The 23,978-nt window shown below is 44.9% G+C and overlaps 1 protein-coding gene across 3 annotated transcripts in view; it reads left to right on the top strand.

The window, feature by feature from the left end:
- Positions 1-23,978, top strand: part of COL16A1 (collagen type XVI alpha 1 chain) — an 831,382-nt gene that overhangs the window by 304,051 nt on the left and 503,353 nt on the right. For all 3 annotated transcript variants that reach the window (XM_086955641.1, XM_086955640.1, XM_086955639.1), the window contains exon 8: positions 8,589-8,687. In XM_086955641.1, the coding sequence (XP_086811767.1) occupies positions 8,589-8,687 (99 nt within the window). The remainder of the gene's footprint in view (positions 1-8,588; positions 8,688-23,978) is intronic.

Genomic DNA, 23,978 nt, shown 5'->3' with positions numbered 1-23,978 from the left:
TATGCTGCCTCCTGCTCTCTGGGGCCCCAACCCCATCTTCTTTCCGAGTCTGGCACCTCTGACTGAAGAGAAACAATGTATGTCGATACTTTGTTTCTCTTCAGTCAGTGGGAGGGGGCGAGGGGCTCAGAGCAGGCTGCAGACAGCCTGCCCCTGCTTTAGAGGGAGAGAGTCTTGCTTAAGCACAAGCCCCTCTCACAGCTCTCACTGAAGAGAGTGGGGCCCCCGCACCGAGGGGCCTGCGGGGGTTTGTTTTGCCCCTGAGGAGGACTGGGAGCCCTCCACCAGGGTCTATATGACCAACTGAGCTATGATTCAGATTCATGATTTAGTCACATTTCTAACTTCACTCCCAGCACTAGAAAACAAACTCACCTTAGTGGACATCCGAAAATTTGCCTTTCTGGTACAATTATATTTCATGTTCCTTCAAAATCAATAATAAAGAACCTTAGATAAAGCACCTGGAATACAGAAATCGCAGATTGTCCCTTTGTAGTTATTCTGAATTCCTCACTTGGCCAATTTTTGTGATCCTATGCACATAACCTTATAATTTTACCTCACTTCCCATATGTGGCCACGTCATAAGTGTGGCTAGACGCAATTTCGGTTTCAGTGTTCATTACACAAATTATATTAGGAATTCATTGCATAACGTGCTTATAGGCAGCTCTGGACATGCCTTGTTTACAAGGATGTCTATCTAGCTTCCTCACAATGACTCCCTTAGATTTCAGAGTACAGGCCTGCGACCAAGACCTCCCACCCAAACAAGGAAAACATTAAGGTCTCCAGTCGTCTGGACCCATATTATATGCACCTTTTAATCACAACAGTTTTTGTCATTTTATCTGCTGCACCTGCACTTTTTTGGTTCGCTATTTACAAATTATCTGCATTATCTATGTGAACTAGCAATGCTTTGGGTCAGGAGGAGTTCACTAAGAAATCTGGCACCACTGCTTAATGTTTGCACCCCATCCCCGGGTGAGACCAATGGTATTAACAACCTTGGGGCAGTTTCACCTTAACTACAGAGTAGAAGGTGATTCTCTTTCTGGGGTTCTGTTTTTTAAAAGCCAACTGCGATGGGACCATGTGTCTGTTTTGCATTTTTGTTTGTTTGTAATTTTTTGAATATATGTTTATGTATTTACTGTACAGTGTATTGCAATGGTTTTAACAATCAAGCAATAAAGATTTCACTATTCAACGAGAAAAACACGACATTGCAGTGGCCAGGCTCCCTCACTCCGCGCAATGTAAGCGGTCATATGACGTAATGTGCCAGGGCTGCTTTGGTTTCCAGTCAGGGCGCAGGAGTTTGAGCTGATGAGGATTGACTTCAGCTGCAACTTTCCTGCAGCCACTTGGGGTGACATGGTGCCGCAATTTAGCCAGCTGTTTTTTGACAGGATTGTACTGCGGATTAAATTTCATATTATATCTTTAATTATGCATGTCATCCCCTTTTTAGGTTTTGCCTCGCCAAAAAGATGCGCTCTGCGCATCTTTTTCGCGCAGGCGAAAACCTGATGAGAACTGTAGTGTGGCTTTGGGTCGGCCCTCGTCATTCATTGGCTGGCTCCATAAATGGAGCCTAGCCATTGGATGAGGGGCCTGTCCGTCAATGCCGGACCAGACACGGGGGCGTTCCCGACATTCTTTGGCTTTTGCCGACGTCACGCGACGCCGGGAACGCCCCCGATTCTGGTCCGGCATTGCCGGCACCCGCCTTCCGTCGTCAGCGTCTCTCCTCCCCCTTTCCCGCCCCCTCCCGCTTGTTTCCTAGTGCCCGCCTTCGTGCTCCGGCCTCTCGTCCCCCTTTCCCGCCCCCTCCCGCTTGTTTCTTGGTGCCCGCCTTCCCGGCCGTCGAATCTGTTCCTTCGTGCTCCGTCTCTCCTCCCCCTTTCCCGCCCCCTCCCGCTTGTTTCCTCATGGCCGCCTTCCTGCTCCAAGGCCGTCGTCGGCCGTCGTCAGCGTCTCTCCTCCCCCTTTCCCGCCCCCTCCCGCTTGTTTCCTCATGGCCGCCTTCCTCCTTCCCCGCCCCCGGAGCCCGGACACAGACTCAGCGCGGCGGCTGCACTCCACCCGGACCCGGCAGGTTTCTGGGGCCCAACACCCCCGTCCAGCAGGTAAGAACGGCACCCCGGGAGGGAGGCGGGGAAGAGACTCGACCCCACTTGCTTAATCTTCCCGACGGCCCCCAGCGACTAGGGACCCTTATGACAGCAGGCCTTCCCTCCTCTGGCGCACTCTGCTTCCGTGGGTGCCCCCCGGACCTTTGCCGATAGGTGTGAAGTAAATGTTGTGTGAGTGAAGTCTGCATGAGTGTCCCGGATGAGAGATGCAACGTGAGCCACCTAGCGTTTCAGGCAAGTGCAGATTCTGCCTTGAGCCAGATTAAAAAGCCCACAAAGACAAGGGTTTCTTTGGCATTAACATCTGTGCTCTTGTCAAAGTTGTGTACATCGGAATTTCTAGAGTTGTAATATGTACTTGTTAATAGGTATAAACTTATTGGTTTGAACACTGGATTCTTAAACGGCATGTCCAATTAGGAACAAATGGGATGGGGATGTGTATTTGTTGCTGCTCAACCTATGATGTGTATGGAACCACATGGCAAAGAGATCATTTAACTTCCAGGCCTCCCGGCTCCGGACTTAGCTCTCAGAGCCCCGCCGCCATCTTGGGCCAGGGTCCGGACCGGCGCACCTCTTGAGCCGCGTTTCTCCAGGTTACGGCTGCGGCGGGCTTCAATGTAGGACCCTAGTGTTGTTTCGGGTCTGTCGCGGTCCTTTTGGTGGAGAAAACGGGACTTTGAGCAGGTTTGAGACGTCGGTATATTGTTGTGTATTCCAAGTTCCTTGTCCACTCATGAAAGTATTTATTGTCTTTAAGAGTGGATTGGATTTGGGAAATGAGTTTAGAGGAGATTGGAGTTTGGGTGTCGGGACAATTACAGTCGCAATAAAGATAATTTAAATGCAAAGAGGTCAGCAGGGGGCAAGAACTGACGTGGCCGTGACAGAATTAATCAAAGGAGAAGGGTTTGGCCGGGGGAAGCCCCCTCCAGTATCTAAGGGGGTGCAAGTGGTGAAAATGGAAGGCGAGACGCCTGGCGCCTGAGACATCTGCATCGAAAGTGAAATCACATCCACCGAGTAAACTCGCACGTCATCGACATGTCAAGGCATGATGAACCAGGAGAAAGGGGCCGGCATGATCTGAGACCCACCCCCCCTGTCTCTCCCCCCCCACCCCCCCTGTCTCTTCCCCCCCCCCCACCCCCCCTGCTCGTGTGATGACTCCGCAAACAGCTGCTACGAACATCACAACGTCCGCTGCACTTGAGGCCTCTTGATGCGGTCGACTCTTGTCACATACATTGGATAATGAAATCAGTGACCATTTACACCCGACTGAACGGTCTTTTGCCACTTCTAAGCAGTTTTTAGTAACACGTTTCAAGTGCATTTATCTTACCGACCTATGAAGTATAAAATACTGAGCTGGCCTTCAATCTATTCAACTCTGTCGGTTGCAAGTAGATCTCTGTAACAGGCGACCCCCCCTCCAGATATTTAACCAGCTAAGTAATGCACTCGTTTTGGGTCTCTATGTTTCGTAGTTAAAAACAAATAATCTTGCCTGGGTATAGAGTAAACTCTTTAATCGTGCTTCTGATAGGCCATAAGGAAGTAAATTGAAGTCTGCTAAAAAAACAATGTGTGGCCGTGCAGTTTACATGGGACAGTGTTCCATCACAGTGCAGCTTTAAGAAAAAATGCTATACAATCGAAATGATCATATTACCTGTGGATATGCACAATTACCTTCTGCCTGCACCCTGCTATGTTACATAGACACAGTGAAGCCTGCTACCCATGCAGTCGAGCGCTGTGCACCTGCAGTTTTCTGATACGTGAATCACCAGTTATTCTTGCTGTATCTTAGCTGGGCTGCATAATATAAGAGCATAACGGCTGGGGTGTCCAGACCTCACTCGTCATCTGGTTTGTAGGTCTATGGCTGCAGCTCTGGGTTGTTTTCCTGACAACATAAAATTGTTGAAACTTTGTTGAATGCGAGATAACGTATCCTTAAGGGGCTGTAGTGAAACTGTGTAAAGAACAGGAGCTGGGGAGCCCTGTCATCTGTATTGCCACTGTGCTTCCCAACCTGGTTAGTCTGACTTTATCCCAATCAAAGAAGTATATTTTTTAATTGCTGCAACAGATCAGAAACATTATAAATAGTATTTCTTTGCTAAAGACGTGACATTTCCAACCCTAGTTATAGAATGCGGTCTTTCACCCATTGTAAGGAAAGCTGAGCTTCCAGCATCACCTAGACTGTCGGTTTTAAAAGGCCTACAAACTGCAATTGTGAGAAGTGAATGAGGTACACATTTTTTCCGACCCACTCTTCAGCTTTTCAGTACATCTAGGTGGCCCAGGGAATGAAAAACAAAGGTGACTTTCCAGATCACCTACTAAATATTAAACTCAGATAACCATGTTTGTTGCCATGGTGGCTTATCGTCTACTCGTCTACCCCGTTCCCGCCCCCTACTGCTGCCTCGCTCTGTGTCTCTGACCCCGTTCCCGCCTCCCCCCCCTACCGCTGCCTCGCTCTCCGTGTCTCCCCGGCCCCGTTCCCGCCCCCCTACCGCTGCCTCGGCTGCCGGAGTTGCAGGAGGGAGCCTGGCTGCCTTATTCCGTTCCTGTCGGATCTGGAGGCCAGAGAGCAGGAGCTGAGAAGACATGGGAGCAGAGAAGATGCGAAACCCTGCATCAAGGTACTTTTTTTTTTTTAATTCTGAACATGTGCGACCCAACACCCCCCCCCCCCCCTCCCCCCTCCCCCTTGTGACGCCCCACCCCACGCCTACCTTGCCACCGGCGAGTTATGCCGGTCGCCACTGATCTCTGCTGCCTGGAATTTGTTGTATTGTACTGGAGAGGATGGCGTTATGTCTGATCATATAGATTCATTGGTTAGTCACAGTACACATGACTGCTGCTGCTGACATTGTGAACCTAGGGTGACATTGAAGCAACTTCCTAGGCACGCCATATCTAGGCTCGAATGCATCCAAGACCTAGCAGCCAGGCTGATACATGGCCTAAGACACCGTCCCCGCATTACTCCTCACAAGAAAGCTTTTCATTGGCAACCTGTTCACAAACTCCTCTTCAAATCATTGTGTCGCTGCCGCAATGCTGTTCACAGCCATGCTCCAATCTATAGAGACTTTTTACTCTCTATAATTCTGAATTTGCTGTTCAGTCTATGAATAATCATCTCCTTTGACTAACCAAGATTGAAACGATCACACTCTGGTTGCCTGACCTTCTTCTGTTGTTGCTGCTTAGATTGCCGTCCCTTCTTGCTGCCCAGCCAGCAAATAATAACTTTTTTTTCTCGACTTACCTAAAATCTCACATATTCTCTTCCATATAAACCCACTTCGCTATGTCGACCATTTGCTATCACTTTTTTGTTTTTCTGTGCCAGGTTGCCATGTTCTGGTGCAGAATGCTTTACAAATGTTACATTCATTCATTCATTCACTAGACTAAGAACATGACTGTAGTATGGAATATGTTATTTGGGGACAGCTGTCTGGTTTTAATCAGTGAGTGTTATATGATTGTAAGCGTAAGATCACATGTGAGGTTTGTAGCAAAATGTTTTATTATGGTTATTTTTGTACTGACTATGGAACTTGAAAATGTATTCTTCGTCTAAGAAAACAATCAGTTATTATAGTGAAGTCAAGTACAATAATTGTTACATTTGTTTACATAATTCATGCAACGGATGATGATTTATATCCCGTGCTGCAAGCTGTCCCAGTACTGTAAGATGGATAGGTAATTAACTAGCAAAGAAACAGCATATGCAGCCAATACTTTGGAAAGGTATTCAGGACCCGGGATTCTTAGCACCTTCTTTACCCCATCACTCAGATCTAACATGTAGGGGAAAAAATACATCTGCCCTGAAGTTCTTAAAGCCTGTCAATCAAAAAATGGAAACTCTTTTTTAATTCGTTATTTTTTAATGTATGTACAAAGTGTTATTTATTGCTGGTCCCCAGCTGTTCAGCACATGGTACCGCCCAAGACACTCTAGCTGCATCCGAACTCTGTCATTGTGTAAGAATAGATGTTTGTAGCCTAGAACACAATAAATAGTCCATAACACATCACACCATGGCAGAAATTCTTGTAGTATGTTTACTTTCTGTGGTTTCCGACTTGGACATTACAGATGTATGGAAGATGTGCCACAGCAGCTAATGTTTTATTGCAGCTGGAAAGATGGCTAGTCTCTAGTCAAAAGGTTGATACGGTAGCCTGTTGGAAGAGTAAAGCAATGAAGCTTATATTATCTAGCACTGAGTTGTTGTCTATATTAAGTAGAAGTGCAAAGGTGCCACTGAGTGTTCCAGCGCCCACAGACAATTGTAGCATGAGCCAATGTAACCTGTGGATTGAGTTGGAAAATGTGAACTATTTTTATATATGCCAGGGATGGTTGTGACCAAGCTGTGAGGAGGCAGACTCCAGATTACATCTTTTAGATGGCGAGGTCGACAGAGATCCAGAATAGGGACTAATTCGATAGTGACTGTCACTTCTGTCAAAAGGTGGTTAAGAAGAAACCATAAGCGTATAGTGATGTTCACTTCTGTCAAAGGGTGGGAAATAGGAAGCTTAAGTACATCCGTGGGTAATACCAGAGTGGGCAGTGACCTGCTTATTGATAGTTTTACCATTTTCCTCCCCAAACCATTAATTTTTAAATTTGGGAATTTTATCTCAGTTGATATGTTGTGCAGCCATATTTCTGTCTTGAATTTAAGGGAGAACGTTTTTTTTTTTGGTATTGCACACTTCATGCATGCTTTAGCCAGCTACAAATTTTTACCAGTACGTAACAAGCAGAGGGTATAGTGGGTGGGATTTATATGAACCACCGTTCCCAAGATTTTTTTATCTTGGTTATTAGCCAATGTCCGCCTTGAGTTGCATCTGGCTAGAAGGAAAGGAGAGATTCTTTTGTACTGAAAAGGGAGATGAGGGAGACAGACAGCTAAGGACCAGGCAGGCCCTTCTCTCTCCATGGTGCCTGCTACCTGAAAGAAATGCAAATGTGTGCAATTGGTTCAGCAATCAGTAGATCTAAAGGCTGCTTGGGAGCCAGCAGGAGCTTTAACTGATGGAGTCACTTAAAGCTTCATGGTGACAGTTAATGCATTTTTTAAATTCCGACTTGCATATTCACTGTGCTTTCTAGCGCAGGGTGGGGCATCCTAGCACATCCTAGCACTATAAATACACATATGCACAAACCAAGATAAAGATGTGAATCTCTGTTTGCACAGACAGACTTCTGTAGTGATCGCATGAACCAAATAAGCTTTACCACTAGAACAGTAGTACATCTGCACAGATTACTTTAACATACATTCCTGTCTCTCGTATGGTGGTTGTGTTCTATTTTGTATGCTGTTACGTTTAAGAGAAAGACCAAGAAAATATACTATTTAACTCAATAGTTTTTTTTTTTTTGGTCCTTGTCTCTGACCCTGCCTCCACAGCGCTCTGAAGCGTAGTAACCGTACTCGTGGTCGCTTTGACTGCATATACAACAACAGTTTGGTTGTGTTTGTTGTAAAATTATATATTTCTGTCAAATGGCTTCAGATTTATTAGCAAAACAAAATTTTTCGGCCAATAAATAGCGATCATAAATATAGACGCACTTTCCCCGGTTTTGTAAAGCAAGTCCAAAATCAAACTCTCGAGCAGTAAAACTGATCGGGCGTTTACTTATTTCATCTACATTAAAAATAATGAGTGAGTCGGCCCTTGGGCCTGGAATTTTTCGCATGCCGGTTGCGCCAACCTCTTTTAAGTGGGCGCATTGACCCGCTGAGCTGCCTCTCTAGCCTGCAAGCCAGGAGGTTATTATGGGTCACCAGAGCTGCAATGCTGCATTGTTTTACGCCACATCAGCCTCTTGCGGAGGCTAGCGCAGCGTACGAAGGGGGTGTTGAACGGCTCCTGTCAGGATTGGGAGGTGGGGGCTGCGTCATGCGCGCGCAGTTTATTTTTCCGGGTATCTCGCGCTCTCCAGTGACGCCGAGATTGATGGATCGAATACAGACTGCGCAGAATGATAACTAATGCACACCAGAAGGGTCTGGTATCCTCTGTGGATGAGATCTAAAGCCCTGTGACTCGCATTAAATGTAGCATACTTCTGCTCTGTGTGGGGGGGGCTCTGTGTGGGTGTATGTGTGGAGGGCGCTGTGTGGTTGTGTGGGGGGGCGCTGTGTGTGTGTGTGGGGGGCTCTCTGTGGGTGTTTGTGTGTGGCATTTGCGAGAGATTAAGCTATTGGCATTGTAAATGACAATGCCATTTATTTATGTTAAAAAAACATAAATAAAAATAATGTCAAGAGCAATGCCAATAGCTCTAACTTTAACAAAGGCAAAACCATTGCATTGTAAATGCTTGTTGTAAGTATGCTGACGTCTCATTTTATTTCTTTCCAATCTTTTCAGTGTCAACCGGATGCCTCCAAAACAAGACGAGAAGCAGAGGATAGCGATCCAGCACCAAGCAGCAACTTGATAGAGTTCAACCTACAAACGGATGGAAAGGTAAACCTTTATGGCTTTGGCCTAGAGGGGAGGGTAGTGGCTATGGGTTCTCCAGACAGTGGATGGAGGGCATGGCTGGGGAAAGATGCACAGCCGAAGCCGAACCCACAGATGTGACACAGACCACCCAGTGGGGAACACAACAAGCAGCAGTCAAAAACAAGTGGCAGTTTCTTTACATTTAGGCAGCCCCAGGTAAATTGCTGTTTGCTGTTTGGGTTCTGTCTTTCCTCTAGCAAGTTATTTGTGGTAATCTGGCTCCCTATTGTGGCTCTTTGTGGCCCTGCACAAAGGCAGCTACCTACCATGGCCCTAATGTAGTACTAACCCTGCTGAGATCAGTCAATCGCAGCAGACATCTTGAAAAACAAGCACTTGCAATGCAATAGGTCTCGCATTATTAACGTTTGAGCTATTGGCATTGCTAAATAATGCAACACCAATAGCTCAAACTTTAATAATGCGAGACTTATTGCATTGCAAATTCTTGTTGATAGGTTCCCATGCTGTCTCACCGACTTCCATGCAGCAGCTAAGCAAAGTGACAGCTCTGAATGTTTAAAATAAACCAGCCCTCGCATGAAGCTTAGCCCTGCACTCATTCCAAGCACGTCACGCTCAGTGTTTACCCTTCGGTCCAATCACTCCCCCCGTCTGTTTTTGTGCATGAATTGGGAACATATAATTGAAAGTATTCGCTATACCCGAGTACCTGTTTCAAATGAGAAGTGCCAGTAGTTTCCCATTCGAAGTATAGAGCCTACTACTGAGAAGTGCAGGAACTCTCACAGTTAAAATGAAGTTGTGCAGGTACTTAGTACTAGTTAGTACCTGCCCACCCAAAGCACTGCTCCCTTTACGTCTGTGTAAATGAAGGTGGACTGTAAGTGATTTTGTTCAACATAAAACACGGACTCTTAATTTTGCCTGCTTGTCTTTGTGTCAGGGACTGGGTGGATCAGTGGTTTATAAGATCACGATCCTTAAAGTAAGACCTCTTTAACCTCATGAGCAAGTTCTCTCTGTGTTTGTGGCTTAATGACAACCAGGGCCAGTCTACAGACGCCTGCATTGTTGCGAATAGCATCGCTTCCAGTGTTTTTTTATATACAGCAACTTTCGCTCAACTACCAACATTTGCGGAGCTTGGAGAAATTTTGGCTTGAAGTGCAAAAGAAGTGCAAGAAACCTAATATTTTTATTTTTTTAAAGAAACCTAAATAAACATGCATAAATCTAACCTAACAAGCAACCAACTCCGATCATGCATTTTTGTAACAAATGTGGACAACTTCCCGTCGCGGCTGATTTTTATAGACACAAACCTAAGTGGAAAAAAGCGTACAAAATAAGAAAAAGGAAGTCATAAGTAAGGTCGTTAATGTTTAAAACATGTAATTAAACTCAAATCTTCGTTTAAAACAACTGGGAACAGTGAGCGTGACACAGACAACCCTGCTTGCATTAGCATAGATTGTAATACACTGAAGGACACAGCGAATGCAACGCCCATTACACCATCACTAGCAGCAATAGACTTTGTGTTTCGGTGAAATGGCGTGTGTGCACTTACTGGGCTAGGCAGATAGAAGCACATGGTGTCTGTGCCAGCCCCCACCCACCCTTTAATCTGATAACATCTTCAGTTTCTATATTTAAACAAGCCTCGTACATGTAGAGACGGCTTTGTCTGAAAAGCGGGACTGAAAGCGATCAAAAAAGTGATTGCTATTGAAAAAAAATCTGTTTGGCGCGCGCACCATAGAGGAGCGGAGGCCAGGGAGCCTGTTGTTTGTGACACACACTGTTGCGAGTGCTGGCCACAGACGGGAATGGGCGGAGCAAAGGCGGGACATCCGCCCGCCTTTGCCCAATTGTGTGCTCTTTTTAAAAAACAACAAGCGTGTGGGTAGCTTTCTAAACCCCTTTCAAGAAGTCTTGCACTGCGCAAGCAGTGCTGCGCACTGCAACGCTAGGCGCAAGACCTAAAAAGTGTGGCATGTCGGGTGATCATCCCGAGAAAAGTAGAACCATTAGGAGGCTTGTAAATGTTAATTCCGCCCGAAAACTCTTTATAACTAAACTCAATAGGTTATTTACAGAAACGTGGGAGAGAAAAAAAGAGATCGAGAAAGAAGGAATGTGAAAGGGTGGACAAGGAGGAGAAAGGAGAGACATGAATTGAAATAAAAAAGTTTAGCAGACTCATTATTTCCAGAAGTACCTCTGACTTGTTTAAGTCCTTTGAATACAATTGTAAATGATTAATTTTACATTTTTCAAAACATTTGTTGCTTAGTCATGTGGCCCTTTCTTCACCAGGCAACCATTTCTTCAAAGCTGATGTTAGCCTCATCCTCAGTGTAATGTCTCCAGTCAGTTAATGATTGTTCATCTCTTGTCATCTGTAAACCTATGGGCAGATCCAAACATTTTGTCTATAGTGCACATGAGTTCATGCCTCTCGCATGAATCACCGCTGGTTATGCTGGACCTGTTCGCAGCATTTGGCCCTCGCCCGCCTCCATGAGCCAGATTACAACTCAGAACCAATGACGGGAGCATGGGTTTGTTTCTATCGTCATTACTTGTATCCATCCCATCACCTGCATTAGTGACCATCTGCGTGAGCCCTTTATTTAACACCCTCAAAGCCCACGTGGTAGAATGTCGGTCATATGCTGGCAACACACATCCTATGTCAGAGTGGATGGGTCAGGCCAGGACTCTTGGAAAGATTTTATTGCATCCCTCGTTATTAGCTACCTGGGTCTATAAATTATTCTACAAGTAACCTGATCATCCCAACTTCAGTGTACATAGTAAATGGTCCAGCTACTTCATTTATAAAGTAAAGCACCACCCTCAGAAGAGTCCTAGAGTAAAATCTGTTCCCATCTACTCTATGGTAAACTCATTCCTTTGCTATTACAGACATACTTTTTCACCTGCTCTCTCTTTACTGGACCCAGTATAAACTGCTCAAATAAAACTGAAGGATACTGATACTTGCTGGTCATGTAAAACAGCACCATGTGACCCGGAACACATGTTCTTTTTGCGACCGCTACTTACCTCTTACTAGAACGAAATAGCAGTTCAATTAGGTAAAATCTTTCTTACAATTATTTCATTGGACTTTCTGACTATTGTTCTTGGCCCTCATGCGACCATGACACCTAGTGCTTAATTTCTACATAAATAAGTGCCAGGGCCCTCATTACCAGGCCAATGCAGCTTGCGACACCCATTGCCCTGCAGGCGCTGCCATTGAAGGTACCAACACAACGACTATCACAGTCCTACAAATTGGACTATTCAGAATATTCTAGGCCCCCACAGGTAAAACAATGGAATGGGCAGCAGGCTTAGTCATTTTTATGTATATTAAATAAATAAACAAAAGTTGTTGCACTTATTTGTAAATTAGACAAGCAGTGCCACCATATGGTTGACTGTTTTTAAGTGCCAGTGTTGACAATTAACTTCCAGTGCTGAGCATCGGAAACCACCCACTCAAATTAGGCACTGATTGACACCACTCCCGATTGCAGACCGAGATCTAATTCTCTTTGACCTACTCACCACCATTGCATCATCATTTAACTTTATTCGTATCTTTTTTCGATTCATAAAAGTACAAACAAATAAGATATTTTTTTCGATATTATATATTACATGATATTACATTTAAAACTTCATAATATTACATTTAAATCTTCATCTGTACACATCACCCTGTTGTCCCAATTAATATTATTACTTTTTGGCCAGGGGTCATCCTTTATTCAGTTTCATAAACTAATTGATCTAAAAGTCGATGGGATTTTCTTCTCTGTATGGCCCAGCTTATAAAACAAACAAAACACAACATTATCAAGGGTGCAGATGAATTTCATAGCTTCTTTATAAAAAAAAAAAAAATCTGTTTAATAAAAATTGGCCCTAAAATCTTTTTCTAATGGCTTGATATAACCAACAAAACACACAAAATGCATCGTGGTCTGGTGAGCTTTCCTATCACATGGGCATTTGTGAGCAATTTTCTGCCATTTTTCATGTTTTGGGAAAGCCACCAGTTCATGAGCTGTACTCACATGCAGTCTTGTCAGATACAATCTATCTTGGGCATTCGTAACTTTTACTAGGTAATTTGGTAGACCAGTCGGCTCAGTACTAGCTATATATCTTAATACATTGCACTCAAAGTTATCCTACGAGGTTGGACAGACTCTAAGCTAGTCTCCTATCGCACGTGGTTGGCATGGGCCACATACTTTAGAAGCACACACGTTGCCCAGTCTCACTCCCTAGGCTCCCCCTTTCCATCTAAGCGCATTTTGGAAACTTCGGACTGCATTATACACAAAATGCAATAAGGGTCTATTAGCCTCTCCCTGGCCCATAGGTGGTCTCTTTAGAGCAGATGCAGACCTTGACCACGGTCCCATTGATAATCCACTTGGCTCCCTTGGCTGCTCACTCATGCTTCCCCCCTGCTCTCCCTTTCAAAATTCTCTCCCTCTCTATTCTCTTTCCTCTTCATACCTACCCCCCGGGCCATTTCCTCGTCCTCGAGCCCTGTTGGTCTTTTTGTTTTATTTCCAAATTGGGATGGGGTCTTAAGAATGATAACAAGGCCCTTCAGTCTCAATAGTTTGAAATAAGATATCCCCCCCCCCCGCCTGTCAGCACAAACGGTCAGTCAGGTTCTATTTTATTCAATTTACCGCATAGTCTTCATAAGCATTAATCACGCTCTCCTAATATATGCAATATGTGAGACCTATCTGTACCCATTCTCAAGCACCACTCAATAGCTTATGTTGTCAGGAGTCGATTGATTTGGAATGCACCTCCTTTTTATATTATTTTAAAATTCAATAGAACTTTTGTGACAAACAGAAAACAAAAGTAAAACTAAATTGGCGTCATCTTTGACTCTGATGACTACAGAAGCAAAAGTCATTCAGTAATTCATGCCTTTTCCTGCTTTATGTGCTAAAAAGATACTCCCTTTTCTTTCTCACCCCTCAAAACACATTAGTGGTAGGGGCAAAGGTGAACTCCCAGCTCGATTATGTCGAGAAAGGATCACCTACATGCTTATTCACATCTTCAGGGTACCCAAAATGGTGCAGTCCGGTGGCCTTCACAAATATGTCTCTAAAGCCAGGAAGTCCCTGCACTAAATTTGATAGAGGACGACACTTCTGAAATAATACGCGATTTGATTTGCTCCCTATTTAATTTATAAAATAGACACCACACTATCCCTCAGGCCCTCCAATGCGCTAATGGTCAATACATTTACACCCCTGCTTGTAAACTTACAACAAAAGGCAAACCCAGAATTTCTGGCAAACTGCTTGTACCTGCAATATCCTTCAGGCTCCAATTGGCTCTTGCTCTTGTCAAGCCTTAAGTGCCTGCTCAAGGCACACATATATTCTTATGATAGCGATCAGCCTATAGCACCTAGAGGCCCTCCCAGGTATGAATTCGCTCTCTTGGTGTGTACTGGACTAAAGATAAATCAACTGTGCCAGTGTGTTTTTTCTGGGTATTCCCTCATTGGCCATTTGTTATGATCCGTATACATTAGAATATTGACATATGGCCAGCAGGATCCCTTAACACTTGCAAAAAAATAATATCTGTAACAACAATATGTTTTAAAAGTTAAAAACAAAATAACGACGCTCTTTTCTTCCTCTATGTTTGAAGCAAAACACACATGTGGAGTGCGCACATGGGGTCTGATCCTTCTTTTTACTGCTGCGAGCCCTTACTCCCCTGACCCCATAAAGTCTGCACTAGCCCAGTTTTTCTATTACATTTTCCAGGAATGAAGTAGCTCAGAGCTAGATCCTTTAGTGCGCCGTTTCTTTGCTGTAAATTGCTTCTTTTATGCTCTGGTTCACTTTTGTGTAGTTATCACCAGCTTCTTTTCAAAGGAGCTTATTTCATTTTTTTTCAGGAGGAATGTCCGCCTGTTCTAAAATTGTATTAAATATAATAGATAGGCCGGCCTTGATGATGGATACTCGGGGTGCGGTTTCTATTTTTCGCAAAACCTTAACATGATCAATTGCATATGCACTGCAGGGGAAAAGATTTAAAATCTTACCGGGAAGAAAAGACATGTTCCTTCAGACAAAACTCTGCCTTCTCATTCAAGTCACATCTGTGTTTTCAGATAGTGCTTCAGATGACCCCTTGTGGGCGCTTTCAGAAGGAGGAGAGAAGAGTCAAGAACCGAGGCTACTGCCAAGACCCTGATAAACACCTCATTCCTACCCTTGACGCCTGCTGGGACACCATCACGCCCCATAATGAGTCCATCTGAGCTGGCTTTTAAGTGTCCCTCTCTTCCTTAAGTGACAGTCTTTCATCCCTGAGACTACCTCTGGTGGTGAGATCTCCTATGGAGTTGAGATCATTCGCAACATCTCCTTTGATTCTGAGCTGCTACTTGCCACCAGGATCATCTTCTGCTTAGAAATCTTCTTCGCCAAATTATTCTATGTCGATTCATGCTGTAATCCATAGGAGCCGATCAACATCGAGAGAACACTTGATGAGTAGAAAAGTTCCACGACCTGCCATTTCAACACGGGCTGCTATTCCCCCTCAAAACATCCTGAAGGCTACAGAATGAAGAACCCTAAAACCAGACAGGAGTGCCTCAAACCACCCATAGGAACTCTAGGACAGCACTCTTTCTTCCTGTATCAGAGCCCCCTTGGCACCATCCATTTACAGGGCTTCCATTTGATTCTAGTTCTGGTTGGGTTGAGTGAACTCTTGCATGCTCCGGATCGCTGGCAGCTCAGATCACGAAAGCTTCCGTTCCACCTCTTTATGAAGTGCATTCATTTGTTGCCTTTACTAAGAAGATGCTGGACATTTCTCTTGCTTCTACACTTCTGTAATCTCTGTTCTATGGCTTTTCATCTGTTGAAAATCATTGTGCAACGAGAACAGCACTGTACACACATTTATAACCTATTGTCAAGCTTTGTGTCCAGCCCATAGTACCTTCACAGCATTAAAGAAAAATGTGTGCCATATCTGCCGATCTAGATCAGAACACGGGTCCCAAATGTAATGACTACCCACGCTAGAGTTCTTTCAGCACACCATGTAAGTATTCCTGACACAATCCTGTGAAAACTCTTTCAACCTAGCCATCCATCTGCTACGCCTGGCCAAGCAAACAGTGAGGGAACCAGCAACTCAGGTTCTTGGTTCTCTCTTCTCTGCTGCAAAAGCCTACTCCCAGAGGTTGTGCATTTGGTGATGAAGGCTTCAGCGTATATCACACAAGACATTGAAGGTTGAGAACTGGCACGGTCATTGCCCAACTCTCTTGAATGCACACACTCATCTACAGATGTGGAGCCTATCTCGCTCCCAAGTGAAATCCAGTTTGGAAATCATGACCCAACACAATATGTGGACACAATATGTGGACAGATTAGATGTTGTTGTGCATGTAATTCACCAATCAGAATGGGAGAATTATTCTGTTCCAACTACCTTTATGAATGGACAGAGGTCGTGAGAGGGGGAGAGTCATTGTCGTGGAGTCAGAAGTACATGTATAGTTGTATCATGAACATTTGAGGCACTACAGTCATGGATGCTACATTTCTTGGGGGTGGTGTGGTGCGGTCAGCAAACTATGCTGGCTTGCACCCACTCTCGTATTTCTAAAGGGCTGTGTTTCCCATGGTACACTTAAGGACCATCTATGAAAGGTGTATCACTAAAAGTGTGCACATTTTCAAAGTACTGTGACTCACAGTTTCAACTTACCAGATACACACATTGTGAAGCCCGTGAGGTTTTAAAAATGTCAAGGAAAGTTTCAATGGCCCCTTTCACCAACGGAAAGCTATTTCTGCTGCTGCAAAGGGCTGTGCTGGTTAGCCAGTGGACAAGTACAGCCATCTTCTGTACCCTGCACTGAGCCTTCTACCAGACCTAGGGCAAAGGTATAAGTCCCAGCTCTCGCCAGCAAGTATTTTCAGACTCATAGGTGGCCTTAACTATCCCACCTTGCTGGTGCACCCCACATGCTAATTCAGCCACATTGTCACCCACCCACAGGCCACACTCTCCTCTGCAGCCCAGCATAGCACCTCTTACCTTGTTACCTTGCCGGCTGCAAATTTCGCAGACCTTCAGCATTCTCATACTCAAGGATGTCCCTCCCAAGGGACATCCTTGAGCAGGAAATCATCAGGGGGAATCAAGCCAGTAGCCCTTTACTACGGGGTTATATTTTGGGTTGACATATATTATAAATAAACTTCTTAGCACAGTACAGGTACATCTGACTGTGTTTTGCTAATAGCTAAACATTTTTAAGAAAGACTTCATGGACCTTAGAACCAAGGATAGACACTATGTAAAAGTATAAGGACAATAATAGAGAATATCTTGAAGGTCCTGCGTACACTTTGCACACTGGATCAGGGCACAAGCCTGTTCCTCTACTGGTCACTCATAGTTTGCATGGAGCTCCTATCCTCACATTAGATATCTTCCTTTCAAATTCACACAGGTGTTTTGCAGAGTGATTGCCTCATTGTACTATTAGCAAAAAGACGTCCTGCCTGTCTAACATCTAGACACAGATGGCCACAATCTCCATCAGCACTGCAATCCCTAACCTTTACTGAAATCTGGCTCACTGGCTTTTAATGCTACCTTGGCCTTGGACCAAATTACTGGGACTCTCTATCAATTAGAAGCTATGTTTGAAAACATACATTAAAAGAATCCAAAATGGACTATTAGAAAGTCTCCTTGTAAGTTCACCCCCCACGTACCTGATAGATTCTGTTGTCCAGGCATGTGCACAAGCTCTAATCCTTTTTAGGTCTCGCAGACCTGCATTGCAGCGCGCATGCGCTGCTCGCTCTGCGAGGCTTCTTGTAATCAAGCAGACTTCAGAAGTGGAGTGTAGGCTCCGCCCCTTCTTTCTATTGGCTTGCGTCATGGTGCATGCTAAACGCTGGCTTTCCATTGTAAGGGATGCTTTATAGTCACTCCTTGTTACCGCCCTGACTCCTTTTGGCCACGCCGATCCTGACTGGATCGTTTGCTTGCGGCGTTAGATTGCCTTTTAGTATTCAGCTTGCACTGAGAGACTGCATACCTCTGCAGTGCCTCATCATATCACCCCAGCCCCTCCTGTTCTCCTTTAGACCACCCGTCCTTGCTCTCTTTGTCAGTGACTTGTTATATATACCACAACGGAAAGATAAGAAGCATAAACGGCAACCACCTAAACTACCCCGCCTGTCTTGTCCCGTGTCAGAGTCGGAACAACATCCTCTGATTATGGGCAAATCACTTGAGGTAATAAGAAAAAAAAATTGTGCCGTGACTGGTGTTTATGTAAAGCGCTCCGAACATCTTTGGGTCGATTTCGCGCCAAATACAAGGTAAAAAAAAAATAGGGGACATCTGAAAATTATGTAATCTGCTTCTTCACAAAAACTCCAGTTTAAGGCAGTAGACCGCCTATCTAATTGATTGATAATTTTTTAGAGACATTACACGCGAATAAATCATTAGCCTCACACCTAAATGCGACACATGGCAGAGTACCTTTATATTTTCAAAAAATATTTTTATGTCCGTGCAGCAGGAGCATGGATGGGCTTGGAATGTAATGTAATTTGTACTTGTAAAGCGCACTAATACCCCAACTGGGGTGTCCTGGTGCTATAACGCATACCGCTGTGGAACCCTTCCTGGCTTTTCCCTTTGAAATGTCCACTCCAGGGCACCCGAAAAGTGAAGCCAGGTATCCCAGCGCGGTTGGGGCCGTTGTGGAGATTAAGCAAGCTATTGCCCAAAGTTGCAGAGTGGGACCCATGATTAGAATAGGCACCAAGGTGAGAATAATCAGGTCCGAGGAAATTGAGCCCAAGACCCGCCGAGGCGTAAATTGAACCCTGGTCCTGGGCCAGATCTCTTCATCAGGGTCTGCCGCTCTAACCATTGAGCCACACTTCTCCATGCTTCTGCAGTAACTATCACAATGTGATCTTTATGAACTCTAGTGGTGGGAAGTTGTTTCAAAGAAAAATAAATGCTCTCCCTGCTCGGCACAGATTACCTGCTTTCATCTCCGGGGAATACAACAGAAAAACACTGTCTGCGCAGAGGGATGGGTCTGCACCATTCCCTCATAAGTAACTGGCATTCCCGACTGCATGAAAGCGGCCTTTAATACCTCACAGAGGTCCCGTCTTTCCGAGGTTACACACTCCTTAACCACTAGAGTCAGGCAAACTTTGTAACTCAGTTTGGCCCCTGGGGCTCACCTTTCCCTCCTCCACACTTTCAGAGCACACATGCTTTTCTTAGAAAGGCACATCTAATCTGAAGGGGTCTACATGTCCACTCTTTATCACCCAGCATACCCAATGTCAGACAACTAACTACCCCAGAAACAATGCCTGCTAAAATATTAATTTGGGGGCAGGACACACTCTCTCCTATAGCTTTTTAAAAAACAATTTATAGGACAGGCGTTGAGGGCATGTGTGAGAGTTTAAGCTATTGGCATTGTAAATGACAATGCCTTTCAGTCATCTATTTTAAAACAACACATAAATAAAAGGCATTGTCATTCACAATGCAATAGCTTAATCTCTAATAAACGCGAGACCTATTGCATTGCAAATGCTTTTTTGTATTCAGATGTAATGCTCTCACTCGTCCACACCAACCCACACTCTCTTCTCCCAATACTACTCTGTTTCTTAGTATGCAACGCTTTCAAGAAACTAGCGTTACCACATAGAGCCGGCTTTAGGGCAGTGCAACTGGTGCGGCCACACTGGGTGCTGACTTGCTGAGGGGGCTCTGACCTCGGGTGGGGGAGCTGTATTTAGTAATAACTTATGATTGGAGAGATGAGGGTCACTTTTGCCCGGTGGGAGTGAGAGAATCAGAGAAGGGAGTCATGAGGGGTGGTGGATCCAAAAATGATTGTCACACCGGGCACCACCAGCGCCAAAGCCGGCCCTGGTACCACACCAAATGCCTCACTATCTGGAAAATGAGTTGCATAATCTGCAGCCAAGATCACGTTCAACAGGAACTAGTAACATTTGCGAGAAAATAGTCTTGTTGAGATGGAAGTATTCTCAACCAATGCCATAGAACTCTGAAACTGGGTGCCAGTATTATTTGCTGTGCACTAACCATGCTACTCCATGTAGGAAGTCACATGGGCATTATCTCAGTCTGGAGGTAAACAAAATACAGGCCTGAATGTTTTCTAATCCTCAGTGTAGATGCAAACGTGGTTGCAGATCATCCTAATGTGTTTGTATTTTTGGTATAAATTCCCAGCAGATATCATTGCTCATATTACTCATTCTGGATCTGTTTATTGAGCTCCAGTCCCCATCACAGCGTATGTACAAAATACACCAAGAAAGATGCATATCCAGCTGGAAAGGTGCCATACTTAGGTCTTTATTACCACAGAAAGGGGTTTCCTTAATACAGATGGGTTTATAAGCAATCTTGCTGGCTTCAGGGTGAGTTAATGCAAACTAAAAGAGACACACTATATTCCCTGGAAAGCCATAACAAACAGAAACAAGCATTTGCAATGCAAAAGTTCTTGCATTTGCGAGAGTTTGAGCTATTGGCATTGTAAATGACAATGCCTTTTATTTAACTGTTGGTATTTAAAACATAAATAAAAGGCATTGTCATTTACAATGCCAATAGCTTAAACTCTCGCAAATGCGAGACCTGCTGCATTGCAAATGCTTGTTCTTTTAGCCCCTTCTAACTCCTGCAGCCTCTGAATAATGGAAGTGCCTGCACTTAGTGCCGCTGTACACAACATTCTTCACACCTCTCCCTGTTTTAAGCCAGCCATGCAACGTGTTTGCTACTTCTTTCAGTGTTTATTTTGTAAGGCATCTGAAACACACGTAACTAATAAGGAATGAACATGGGCACCTAGCCCCCAATCAAAACTATTCAAGGAACAGCAGGAGGATACAATACTGGTGCGCCTGCGAAGAAAGTAAGTCTGGGACATTTCACTCCTCAGTTATTAACAGCTACCTGCACTTCGGTATTAGTGTTCAAGCACAAGAAGGTCAAGGGGTCATTTTCACAAATGAACAGAAAGGGTTTAAAAACAAAGCACGTGTACTTGTGTTTTAAGCTGACCTCCTCCAGGGTTGCAGCTTTCACAGCTCCTTCACCTCACATCAGAGCAGCGCCTGAGCAGGATGGACAGAAGGGGGACAGATACAAAGGAAACAAGCCGGGCCCAGGCAGAGATGAGTGGTATCTATGGAAAGCAGGTACCTCTCCCCACCCTGGTCTGCGGCTCACACTGCCGCCTGGGAGCACAGCAGAGGAGTCTCTCTCTCTGGCTGTGCAACTAAGAGCAAGCTGAAGTGCCCGGAGCAATTCTGTCAGAGGGGAGCTTCAAGAAGCGTGACTTGACATTTTAGTGCAGTAATCCGAGAACCAACACTAAAATGAGCTACCCTAACCCGTGATGCGTGGCACTTGGCAGGGCTGGGCAGCATATGGATTGCCTTACACCAAACACTATTTAGAAGAGGGTGGGGCATTTGCTTATCATGACAGGAAATCAATAGATCACTAGAAGCCTCACGCACAAGGAGAGGTGTTGTGCTGCATAACACGGCAAAGTCTTGCTGGGTGGGTGAGGCGGCGGGGTAGGTCACACTTTACATGGCCTCTGTTAATTAAACCCCATTTCGAGCCCATCAGCCGCATCTATGAAATCAAATGTATGCAGGACAACGTCGACAGCCAACAAATTGTTATCTTTTTGTAAATCGCAGGCTGCAGCAGCACCCATGGATTCCTACAGGGCCGGACTGGGAACCACGACCGGCCCTGGCAAAGTGCTCGACCACCCCCTCCCTCCTTCGGGGAGGGGAGGGGGGGGCGTTGGAGGTGCCGCCGAGCTCTTTGCCGGGACTGGTTTTTGGCCGATTTTGGTACAGGGCCGATTTTGCAGCTATGCTGCAAAAACGGCCCTGTAACAAAAACGCCCCCCAGGGGCCCAAAACCGTCCCCCACCCGTGCGGTGCACCGGGGGATTGCCCGGTGCCCGCTATGGCCAGTCCGGCCCTGGATTCCTAACGCTCGGCCCTGGTGGGAGAAAAGCATACTGCCTTTCTGTCATACAGGCAGTTTTAGAAAGAAAGCAGATCTGCTTGCAGGTCGGCGCAGTACTTAATTTGTAAAATATGAAGTGCAGGTGCTCACGTTTTTTAGGAGGCCACACCCACTTCACCAGCTCCACCCACAACCTCCAGTGGCTCCACCCATGTCGTTTATTGGCCATACCCACATCCACAAGCCTAAGCACATTATAGCTACCTCCTCACTTGAGTTTCACAAGGAGCTGAAGACCTAGTTCTTCACAAAAGCACATCGAAGACCTCACCTGATTAGTGCGCTATACAAATCAATATAACATATTTTAACATTTGAGAAGCCAATGGCAACAACTTAAAATTGAACTCAAATTAGAAAATGTGTGTAAATCTCAAAATTTACCATTTGTATGGTCATTTTGGGGACTGATGCAGCCTTATAAACTAAAGAGAATGTGCTTGTACCGTGCTGTTTAAAAGAAAGGAAGGTATGAAGGAAGGAGTACATAAAAGAAGACAGCAACAAATGCATGCAGGAAGGTGAGTAATGGAGTGAGAAATTAAATGAGTAATGGATAAAGAAGGACGAAATAAGAAAAGAATGTGAAAGGAAGACATGAAGCGATAGAAGGAATGAGGGAGAAAGGAAGTGGACGATGTGTGATTGATGAAAAGAAAGAAGAAAGGAAATGAGGATGAAAAGCAGAAGGAAGGGTTGAAGGTAAGAAAAGAAGAAATTAAAGAAGGGTTGAAGGAAGGAGCAGGAGCAAAAGAAAGTATGGAATGAAAGGAGAAAGAAGGAAGAAATGCTCCAAGGGAGAGAGGATGGGGAATGGATTAGGGTGTATGGAAGCAAGAAAGAGGAAAGGAAGCATGGCTGGAGGTGCTGAGGGAGAAAACAAGGAAATAAGAAGATGGCATGAAGGAAAGAAAGAAAGGAGGTCAGGGGAATGGCTACTTCTATGAAAGGTACCAGATCAAGGAAGGACAGAGAGAATAATGGTTGGGTAATATTGCAAAGAAATTGAAAAACAAATGATTAAAATACATATGTGTGTCATTAACACACCATTTATGTTTGCAAAGCACATATTCACCAGAGGGGGCCTTGACACCGAATAAAAAGTTTGTTATCCAGCTCAATGGAACTAATTATATCCACCACAGAAAGAAAAAAGACTGAGTGGTCACATCAAGATTTTAATTTATGACCCTGCCATCAAACACAGATTCCTGGAGTGGATATACATATATGCTCAAGAAGGAAAACCAGAAAAGGGAGAGTGAGGAAGGAGGAGAGGTCTGAAGGCAAAGATAGATAAGAATGTGAAGAGAAGTGGGGAAAGCAGAGATTGGGATTGCAAGATTGAAGTTGAACATGATGAGAATGAAAAGGGGAAAGAGGAGAAAGTGAAAGCATGAAAAGAGAACACCTCTGCTTTATTACCTATCAAGAAATTCATTATGTAAAGTTCAGGGGTGACAGGGCTGTATCGTTCTTGGTCTGACTCATCAATGCATTGCTGTGCTCTCCAAGACACACAATAGCAATTATTTAACTGTGCTATGGTTTTATGCTATCAAAAGATTTTTGTGGCATCACAATTGGTAATCCTGATAAAAGCGTCAGTTATAGGCCCAAGTTCAGGGCTGAGGTGTCACAGCAGAGCTGTGAGTGAAGGGCCACTGCCCAGCCAGTGAGAACTACGGATTAGGAGTGAGCAGCTTTGGCAGAGACGTGGGGATGCCCTGATGCTCTGGAATTAGCAGAATACCTGTGTGAGTTTCTTGTGCTGTAGCCATCGGAGGAGAGCAGTAAAGGTGAGCTCTGCAGTGCCGTCCAACAGCTTTTCACCAGTGTTGTTCCGGTTCCTAACTAAGCTGCAGCATTAGGGTCCACAGAAGAGACCAGGACAACACATCCTCGGCACAGACACCCTCTGAAATATTATCACTTAATGCGGGCCAGACTGGGCTCCTCCCAACTCTGGGCTCCGGTGCATTTTACCGGCTGCACCAATGGTGACTATGCCCCTGCTACTATCCATTGGAACAACCTTTTCTTGCTTCTGTTCCTCACTTTTTGAGAAACGGAGGT

This window comes from Lissotriton vulgaris, chromosome 2_1, assembly GCF_964263255.1.
Source record: "Lissotriton vulgaris chromosome 2_1, aLisVul1.2, whole genome shotgun sequence".
Lineage (NCBI taxonomy): Eukaryota > Metazoa > Chordata > Amphibia > Caudata > Salamandridae > Lissotriton > Lissotriton vulgaris.
Note: the sequence above shows the minus strand (reverse complement) of the source record. Positions and strands in the feature narration are given on the sequence as shown.